General features: G+C 32.3%; 2 protein-coding genes across 4 annotated transcripts; both read left to right on the forward strand.

Annotated features, from left to right (window-relative positions):
• The first annotated feature begins 261 nt into the window (after positions 1 to 261).
• On the forward strand, positions 262 to 5720 carry LOC144854125 (beta-2-glycoprotein 1-like). The gene is made up of 8 exons (XM_078712016.1): positions 262 to 355; positions 728 to 1105; positions 2640 to 2819; positions 3123 to 3302; positions 3483 to 3527; positions 3997 to 4092; positions 4578 to 4659; positions 5259 to 5720. Exons 1-8 carry the CDS (start codon positions 262 to 264, stop codon positions 5563 to 5565), a joined length of 1362 nt encoding a protein of 453 aa, XP_078568142.1. The 3' UTR covers positions 5566 to 5720.
• A 1436-nt stretch (positions 5721 to 7156) lies between these two features.
• On the forward strand, positions 7157 to 10914 carry LOC144854124 (uncharacterized). Of its 3 annotated transcripts, none has more exons than XM_078712014.1 (6): positions 7157 to 7427; positions 8764 to 8900; positions 9149 to 9856; positions 10135 to 10170; positions 10402 to 10489; positions 10600 to 10914. In XM_078712014.1, the coding sequence occupies exons 2-6, from the start codon at positions 8837 to 8839 to the stop codon at positions 10739 to 10741; spliced, it is 1038 nt and encodes a 345-aa protein (XP_078568140.1). In that variant the 5' UTR covers positions 7157 to 7427; positions 8764 to 8836; the 3' UTR covers positions 10742 to 10914. The 3 variants fall into 3 exon arrangements, with proteins under 3 accessions (XP_078568140.1, XP_078568141.1, XP_078568139.1); XM_078712015.1 differs by lacking the exon at positions 7157 to 7427 and adding an exon at positions 8149 to 8224 and having other exon boundaries at positions 8819 to 8900; XM_078712013.1 differs by lacking the exon at positions 7157 to 7427 and adding an exon at positions 8159 to 8224.
• Positions 10915 to 10951: the final 37 nt, after the last annotated feature.

Raw genomic sequence — 10951 nt, forward strand, 5'->3', positions numbered from 1 at the left:
ACAATTATTAATTTTATATATTGAAAACATTAGGAAGATACAATATACGCGAAGTTTATGTCCGCAAAATTTACGTCCGCGAATAAAACGGATAAACTGTTATTATGAAACCTATGTTAATCCAGCGAACAATACGCACCTTTCCCAGGAACAAAGACTCTTCCAACCCACAACTTAATTTGCATCTCTATGAATGACGCATCAAGCAAGGACTTACTGTAACAAACCCGTCGATAAAAATAATTCAGTTAGTCTATAGAAATGGCGAAGGCAGGTACTTCCGGAAAATTATATTTTATAATTCTGTTACATATATTTCTATTACACATATCGTTACCAATTTGTGATTGTAACAGTAAGTTTTTAATTATTTGTACTGTTTTACCACTGTTATAGGCAAATGTATTGTGATTGTAGGATTGTTACGGTGTTTCATTATGGTGACTGTACTCTTCTGAAGGTCAAAGTGACAGTGTTTCTTAGTTATCTTGGGAGATCCAATGTTGGTTTTCATTTTTCGTAATATTTAAATTTCATAAAGTTCCCTCGGTTGAGATAAACTCATAAAATCTTTATATTTAATAGTAATTTTATTCCTAATAGTATAAATTTTAATCATAATAGTATAGGCCTACATTATTTTATTCTGAAGTATAAATTTATTATCATTATTGTATACCATTATGTATTCTAAGAGTCTGATTTATTCTTATTTTTTTCAATATAGCTTGTGTATATCCTGGCGTACAATCAAATGGTAACACTCTACCATTCCAAGCGTCGTTCCAAATCGGAGAAATAATTACATATATATGTTATGCAAATTACGAACTTGTAGGTCAAGTAAATTTAACATGTCTGGGTTCAGACACCTGGGATGCAGGCTTCCCGACATGTGTCAAGATATGTCCAGAAATTACATTTCCAAACACGCAGATTATAGACAGTAACGTTACGTTAGATTACGCCAATGTTATCGGAGATGTCCTTGTGTGGGGATGTGAAGACGGTTACTTGTTAGATCCAGGGCAAGAGGACACACAGACGGTTACCAGATGCAAATTATTAGGATGGGTTACAGAGACTGACGTCATCACGTGTTCTAGTAAGTAGGCCTACTGTATTCCCACACTTAAACTATGATGAATGTATATTTTCCGAACCATTAATAATTAGGCCTACTCTTCCGTGGTTCAACTCTAAAACAACTAGGCCTGCAGTCTTTAAATCGTAAAATATACATATAGAAGGACATTCAGTAGGTTTTGATACTGGTATGTATCATTATTATGATATAACCTACCTACGTGTATTACTAATATTACTCTTACACTCAGCTGGTTTGTATTATAATAAATGGTAATTGCAGCCCATTATGCTGCTGTACTCAATATTATTACATTGTATAGTAGTGTACTATTTGTTAGACAAATTCGGAGAAATGTAGTGTACGTTGTACAAAAGATTAAACAATGTATTATGCATGATGATCGATAAAACATCTGAAAGTAGAATGAACTTTTCATTTTAGTCTTTTCTACGTTTACGGATCTCTTGTTTTTTTTTGCGGGTAGTCTTTTTATTTTATTCTTAAGCCTTAAGTAGACATATTATTAACTCAAATTCTGATAGGCTTATTGTTTATTCGAAATAATATTTGTCCAAGATCTTCAGAGAATTTGAAATGTGTACTATACTGTAGAATTGCTATTGGCTACGAGTTCTGTAGCAGAAAGTATTCAAATGGGTTATTATACAAATAAGAATTTCAAGGTTTTGACTGTTGTTCAAGATAATCCCCCTTCCATTTCTATCAATATGTATGAATTACACCAATGTATGTTGAGTAAGAGTCTACTTAGGGGCCTACAATAACTTATCATAAATATTACTGCTGCAACACACTAATATTTTAGAAAATGAGGGGAATTAGGAGTGTCGGACTATGGAGAAGGTGTGTGGTGTTAGTTAAAGATAATGCTACTTGCATGTCGACTCGAGAGTGCCATACGTTTGAGACAATATTATTGCATGTCGAGTAGGCCACAAACTACTGACATGATATGTTGAGTGTAGATGGAGTGTAAGTGTCCTATTTTAAACTCTTAATAGTGAGTGTATAGAGCCAGGTATTCAATACAAGTACACCAAGACCTGTTAACTGAGATTGAGGCATGAAATCCACAAAAATATTTGTTGTTGGCAAAAGGCAAAAACAGTCCTTTGTGTTAAAACTAAGGCTTTTGGTTTGTGTAGAATTCTGTTGTTATGCTTCAATGACCCATGCCTTTCTTACAAAATAAGGTTCATAAAATCAAAGGGTATTTTTTAATACCACCCATTACACCTTCCTTTTATAACAGTGGTTCAGTGAATTGATAAATACAATACAACTATGTATTCTAAAATTAATACAATACCATTATAGTTAAATTTTAGCTTTATTCGAATTATTTGCATGGTTCATAATAAAAAAATTAAATTAAACTGGTTTAAATTGATGATAGTAAAGATGCGCTAAGTCTTGGCTTACGATGCTACTTTAAAGTCAAGATCCATACATTAGTATAATTTATACATAAAACTTTATTAATTTGTAAATATTTCTAGAATCTATAACAAGTAACGTTTCCTTACAGAAATATCTTGTCCTGATCCAGGAATTCCTATTGGGTTAGAGAGAGAGGGCAACTCGTTCTTATTTGAGGATGTTGTTACCTTCTCTTGCTCCAATGCAGATGATGTCATCAGCAGTGGGTCAACATCAAGAGTATGTCAATCGAATGGCACATGGTCCGGGTCAAACCCAACTTGTACAGGTAAGTGTATATATGTTATTATTATTTAGATAAAGCGTAACACAACTATTATAAATGTCATAAAAATAAACCATAATAATGTGTAGCCACGTAATACTGTATGAGTCTTTTGTCTGGGAGTGCAAAGATAATAATTTTCCCGTTTACTAATCTATGACACACCCAAATGCTTGCCATAAGTGATTTGGTAAAAGTCTTTTCTGATCTTAATAGAATGTAGACATTATAGACTGTCATCCAGTAAATGGACGTTACCTTTTGCCTAGGCTTCATACTAAACATATTTGTTTCATTATATGATAGATGTCAGTTGTATGGATCCTGGTAATAATAATCTTACCACAAGAACTGGTGATGATACATTTAAATATGAAGCCGTTGTGACGTATGAATGTGTGGAAGGTGCTATAAAGGTGTCTGGATCAGAGTCTATCAACTGCCAATTGGACAGTACATGGTCTGGAGAACCTCTTGTATGTAAATGTAAGTGATATTAAAAATGCCTCTCAGTAGCTTCATAACACTTTGACTTTTATCCTCAATTTTATCGAATAAGGTATACATACATAGTAGATTTAAATTCTATTTCTGTTCATGTTCTAGGCCTGTAGCACGCCTTTAGTCATAAAATATTGTTAATGAAGTTCTCTTAATTGCCTTTAGATCCAGCAACTACTCAACTACCTACAGACCTCGTGCCAACAACAAGTAAGTTTAGCCTAAAGATCCTTTCTCCTTCAATCTTATATCACCAAACTTGTTCCTCGATATGTTCCATTTCGTTGCCTTCACTCCTCTGACAAATCATTGCTATCTGCTCGGTACTCAGATTTACAGAGGACAATTTCCATTTGTTGAATTCTCTCTTTGTAACGAACTCACAACTTTTGTCAAATTCACAAACTTTTAATTCTTTTATAACTAATTTAAGTAGTAGACTTCATTATGGCATGTTGTACATCTTGTTAATTAATCACATCAGTACCTTTTAGAATTACAATCTTGTATTTTATTTTTTTTTATTTTACTGTAATACCACCAACTGCTTATCTTTATTATCTGGACTATTTTTGCTAAATTGATATTAAATATTATTTAATACGAATCCTATATTCAATCTGTGGATGATTATGTTTGAAAATACATTGTATACATAATTATATATGAATTTACTTAGGTTACATCGATGACATTTCTACTACAGCTTTATTTTCAAATACTACTATTATGATGCCAACAACAGACAAAGAGTCCGAAGTCTCTGCACTACCAAGTAAGTTCATATATTTTTAGATTTCTATATTTACATTATTTTGAGCGGTGGTAAGCTCCCTCTCCTATATCCAACTAACTTTACTTTCCAGTTTTGGAATATTTAAAAAAAAATGATGATTATAATTATTATAATTGTTTATTAAACGAATTCGTTTGACCATTTTAAATTGCATTTCCTTAACATTTGCATAGATTAACTCATCGGTCTGCTACAAAAACCCGTCCGCATACAGTTTTCCCAAATGATTTTCTCTCATGATTTTCTCTCAAAATTCGATAGATAGGCTATTGCTATAAAGCTAATGTTTCCTAAAAAATAGAATCTAAATATAAATGAAACTATACGTATTCCCTAAATATAACTCTCAACTTAAAAAAACAAACACACAACTTATAGTCGATGGTTTATAATAAGGTAATAAAACAGCAAAAAAATCACTCATTGTTTCTTTTGAAAGACATTTTTAAAATTTTATTTTACAGAAAGTATACTCTATGCGGCCGCACTCGGTGGTTCTTTAGTGTTCGTGATTTTGATTGGCTCAGCAATTTGCATATTTACAAGGTGAAGTATATCCTACTCGAATGTTATAATACATTACAATACGGAACTATGACACTTTCAACTTTTAACAATTCAATCCAAAATGTTAATGATTAAGTATATTTTACCTTGAATTCCTTTCATTTTTTATACTGTATATGACATATGCTGTATGTTTTGTAGGTAGTTACCTTTTTGTAAATGTGTGTGTACTAATGTAAATTACTTTGTTAGTTTTGGATTTTATTTGGATTATTTTTATTATATTGTTAATGTTTCTCTACTGAACCACTTAGGAAATCAATGCTTTAGCACTGAAAGCGTCATTCAGTATAAAGACAGAATAAATAAATTATACGTACGATATAGTTTAACTTAAACTAGACACTTACCGTCATAAAACTAATCAATTTAAAAACAATATTAAAATGGGGTCTAAAATGTTGCGTCTTGGTCTTTACCAAGACCAAAGGGTAATACGACCGACCGAAGTACTTCACACACAAAAACAATAACAATAACTTTAAAATGATAGGTATAAATGTATTTTAAAATTTGGCTATGTTTTGAAAAGTAAAATATTAATATTAATAAAACTATTATCAATATTATATTTTTAGTAAACCGAAAAGGTCCAAGCCAAACACACATCAAAAAACTGATTGGGTACTTACGGCTAGCGTAGACGAAGAGGAAACCGAGGCTATCTATGACCTACCTGATCAGAAACCTCCGTATATCGAACCTCTCAAACCCGGTCAGAGACCGGGCCAGAAACCACCATACATCGAGCCTCTCAAACCAGGACCTGAAGGCCAAGTTCTAACTAAAAACGACAGTGTGCGAAGTGAAGGGTCGTATATAACCCCAGAGGAGTTTGTTTCAATCGAGTATCAAAACGTGCCAGAGGTTTTGACGAGACTCTGAAAAAGGCCTTACGTTGGGTTCCCGTTAGTACGCAACACAAGACGTACGCACAACGCAAGTCATTTTACCAATCGTAAACAAAAGTTCGGATGATCCGTCGATGTGATTGGTCAAATTACTTGCTGTTGGTTTGCATTACGTAAGGTTAACCTTACTGTGAGCACTGATGCTTGAATATGCCTATATCTTGAAATGTTTGGAATACGAAGCTTTCAACTCGACGACCGACGATCGTCAAAGTTAGGTCAAGTCAGTCGGCGTGTCTGGATCTAGAAAACCATCAAACGGTGTCGAGTTGGGGAGCGAGGAAGCACGACCCAACTTTTACGCATGCGCATAATAAATTGAATCGAAAGCTCCGATTATTATCGACGACATGATATAGGTATAATACTAATCGCTGGAAGCAAGTATATCTTTAAATAGAAAGTTTAATTAATAATTTCTAAAAACTTTCAACCAGTAACCTCTTATTATAGTACCTACTTGTTCCTAGTCGTTGTTTTTTTTTTTTTTGTCGAGATCTTGAATAGGTCTATTTGCCAAATTGTTGCATTATTTTGTGGAGTGGGACCATTATATAACTACTGTACTGTAGAGAGCTGTGGGCAAGCTTGTGATATTAACGTTACGTTATGTGTTCTTATTGTTATATATACACTGTGCTTAGTTTGAAACGTAATAAAAACGTTTGTTTTAGCATTTGACAACAAAAATCAGAAATTATATAATGGTAGATATGATTGACATACCACCAGAATTAGAAGATAGATTTTATAATTTGTATAAATATTTCATTTTAAATATTATATTAAATATGTATAACCTACTAAATGCAATTAGGCATATCTATAGACAGATGTTTATTCATAATGATAATATGTATTAATTATAATATGCAAATTTCACAAATGGTGCTGTGCGCTAAGCATTTACCTAGCGCCCTCTGTATGTTGAAATGCTAAGTACTGTACTTCAAATATAGATGTATAGTTAGGCTACATTTCAATGTAAATGATTTTAAATGAAAACCGTTAATGCATTATATTGTTTATCTGTTTTATTATTTTTTGTTTATAGAGGGGTTTATCTGAATCTACAGACTAGCTGGTACCCAGGGAATCTCTTGAAAATGACAAATATATAAATGAATTTATAAAACTATAAAATTCATGTTTTTTAAAGGTTTAACAAATTAATATTGATACATTCTTGAATGGTTTGAATCAGGGAGGGGTAAAATGAATCATTTTATTTTTCACCGTTATAATGTTATTAAAAATGTGTATATTTAGACTTTTAGTACAATACCATACTGTATACGTGTTTGTAGCCCTACTGTTAATATAGCGATAACAGTAATTTATGTTATTTATATGTTTATATTTTTGCATTATATTAATAAACAAAACGGATGATAACGAACGATAACGGAATGATAACGAACTTGATATTTGAAATTATCTTCTTTGTCAATATTGCACAAAATACAAAGGAAGCCAAAAACTATTTGACGACAAAATGCGTTTATGATACTTTTGCAACGGTTTTAATGTGATTTGGATTGCACGGGAGGAGCCTACACACTGAGACGGATGGGGAAGGGCATAGTTTAGATAATGTTAAGAAAAATCCCACGTCTGCTTTTGCAAAATGTTCAACATTTAATGATTTAAACTATTTAATTTCATTTAATAAGATAAGTTAAATAATTCTTTTAGAACCCCCAGAATGCACCAATTAATTGACGTCACTATTCTTTTCCAACCATCAACAAGAGCATAGGTCCACAAAGCACAGTAAGAGTGTGAGTGTATTAATTGTGTATGAAAATAACATCTTACTCGCCATAAGTACACGAGGTAATGTTAGATAGCCATAAATTGTAATATAAATAACACATTAATGTATTTTTTTTGTTTTTATGTTGCTATTTTTATAGGAGAAGAGGTGACTCGTTATATGGTAATTTCGTGGATTTGCATAGTAAAGCAAGTACAGTATAACAAAATTTAAATACTCGCGAACAGAAAACAATTTGTTGGAACAATCTACTGTATATTTCTCTATTTGTTTTAAGAAAAATAGTCCTAGGTTTCAACATAGACCTATATATAGTCCTAGGTTTCAATATAGACCTATAAATAGGTCCATGGTTTCAACAAGATGGCACACAAACATGACGAGACGTGTTAATAAGAAAATAAATAATTACGTACAGATGAGAATTTTGTGAGAAAAAATATAACGGATGGGAGTCGAACCCACCATTCCAGAGAACAATACAATATACGTTGTTCAAACTGGGTGAGCACGATAAACAATAGCTGTTGTTGTATGAACACAATACAACGTGATAACGTATTGAACAAGCCTAATCAAAGCGTCAAATTGTTAACAACGGTTTAATTAATTTTGCCTCAATTTTAGTAATTAACTGAGTACTCTGCTGCTGTAACAAGTGCGGTATGTAGTGTGAATCAACCATACTTCTGTAAAATGAAAATAAACCCTGCTGCTGCCACGCCTGATGCGCATGCGTACGGCAAACGCGTCTGTGAATTTACTAAGCAGTACATGGACACAACAAAGAGCGTATCCATAATATTATAAGCTACTTATCTCAATAAAAGGATTATCTTTTTTAGAATACCAACAAGTAAGTACTATTTTTGTTAAATACGAAAATACCGACATTGTTAATGGATTTTGTAACCGAGGTTTAGTAATGTTTATGCCTTACAGGAGCAAGTATAGTATTAGCATATAGGGCCTACATTTGATACGGGTAGTTCATTAGGATATTTTGATATATCGGGGTACTGTAAAATATAGGCCCAATGTAACTTATTAAACGTATGTATAGGCCTACTACCATCCAAAATAAAACAAAAGTTTGAAGATGAACAAAAGAATGTATTGCCTCAGTTTCAATGGAAATTGTTTATTGTCCACCTATTAGTGGAGTAAAACATTTGTAACTAAGTCAAAATTAGAATGTTACATGTTTTCTCGTTGCCATTATAAATAAATATATATTAATAAAATGAATTAAATGAACGCTGAAAAGTACGCGTTGGCAAAATTAATTTTATTTTGTCTTTTTTATGTTACTACATTAGATATTAATTCGATTAAATCTGTCATGCGTCACTTGTAACTAAATTGTTTACTAAAGGCCCTTATTTGTTTTATTAGAACACTGAAGATGGAATAAAATCATTGAAGCTAGTTTGCTATCTCACATTTGTAGAAGAGAATACACAATGTCATGTTGCTTATAGCAACAAGATGTTTGTTGTTCATGGATGTCTATCTATTATTCTTGAAACATGGTGAGTGGTTTATACATTTTTTCGTACTTTTCAAAATGCATTCACACATACATTAATTAATGTTCTATAATATCAATTAAAGATTTTCAATGATTAGCTAGGCAGGAACATGATGACTATTCACTATGACACTTGATGAAACTATTAAAGTTATACACGTTTATACACATGCAACCAAGAATCATTCAAACAAAATATATAAATCTAAAAATGCGATGATATTTTAAGAGTGAATATTTTTTTTACAGTGACGCCGGAGATGACAGATGTGTTGAATTTAAATGTAACGTCAATTTCACATACAACACCGACATCAACTAACTTTACCACTCACAACATGAGGGCTATGGCGTCATCATTGATACTGGAAGAGCAAAACATTACAGACAACACGAGCGTAGTTTTAGATGTTAATATTACAAGGTCGACTTTACCATCAGAGGTATCTTCAGTTCAACCAACTTTATCAAATATTGAGAACATCAGGCCTCCTACCGGTAGGCCTACTTCTGTGGTAGCAATGACTACGTTCAGTCGAAATACTTTAGAAAACCACACTGACTATGCGTCAAACGATACAAGTGAAAACTCTTCAGATAGCACGATGACGTCATCATCAAGTAAAAACGGCAGCAAACTTATACTTACAGAACTATACTATAACCTGACACACGGTGAGACAATCACTTATTCTGACACTCCTGTTAGTAGGCCTAGCACTAGGCCTAGCATCACGTCTTCTTCACCATATCCGTCAGAATCAGACAAAACAACTACTGACTTCATTTCCACTATTAAATTAACAGAAGAAGAAGCAGGCTCTACCATCACTGGTCAGAATAAAAACAATTCTTACGATGAGAGAAAAACTCTACAGTTTGAAGAAATAAAAACGACTTTGATTGATGCCACCGTGACGAAGACGACTAACAGCTTAAACATTATTTCAACAACAGGTAACGGAATTTCAGCAAGAATAATCAATGTTATTTAGAGTCACTTTTAAATAATTATAATAATAATAATATAAATAGAAAGGTTGTTGTTTTGACATGAAGTCGCAAATATTAGAACCTCGACAACGAAAGCAATCTATATTTTCATTTCATTCTTCATTTCAAGAATATTTTATTAAATTTTAATAATTGCAAATAAAAAGACTATTATTGGGTATCTATACTAGAAGAAACACTTCTATATTTAAAGTAAAACAAATATTTTCTTGCATTTTCAGAACAGAAAGTGGAATCTGAAGATGGCTACCACATTAGTAATTATAAATTTATATATTATATTGATTTACTTTAATTCAAAATGTAGATTACATAAAACAGGTTTTGTTTATGCTATGGAACATACTGCGGCCAACTCTACCACAACTCGAGCGAAAGCTTTGCACTGCACAAAAATGACGGTGTAGTATAGGCAAACTACGGATATAAATTAGTTTATAAAAATATAGTTTATTTATCATATTGCTTTTATTATTACTTTGTAACAGATGATGTTTATGTTCTGTTGGCTATATCACTGGTTATCATAACAATCTGGTTATTGTTGGCCTTCTTTCTGTACATTATTGTATGCAAGTAAGTAATAACACAAATTGCACAATTATATTTAAATAATGGTACGATTATATCAATATTAGGACACCGTTCACTAAACGTAATCATGTTACATTTATTTCTGTTTTTAGTCGAGTTTCATCAGGCTGTTCAACTCATAGTAGTAAATCAAGAGGTGTATACTCAAATACAGCACATGTTTCTGTAGTGGTTGCCACAGAAGAAGGCATTTTTGATGATGACGGAATTGAGATTCTTCGCACGGCTTTGTAAACTGTTTCAAGCTCGGCACGCATCCGGGCATGCCTTCTTTTTGGGCGTAAATACATTTTGTACACGTTTTTTTTAAAGCCTAAATGAACCGGTTGTTGCGGTTCAACATTTTTCTTAATAACATGCGATGGAGAAAGAAAAAAAAATGGAATGAAAAAAAAACAAATTGTGAAGACCTGCGTACATTTTTGTTTAAATCTAAATAAACAG

Source organism: Antedon bifida, chromosome 10 (genome assembly GCF_963402885.1).
Source record: "Antedon bifida chromosome 10, ecAntBifi1.1, whole genome shotgun sequence".
Lineage (NCBI taxonomy): Eukaryota > Metazoa > Echinodermata > Crinoidea > Comatulida > Antedonidae > Antedon > Antedon bifida.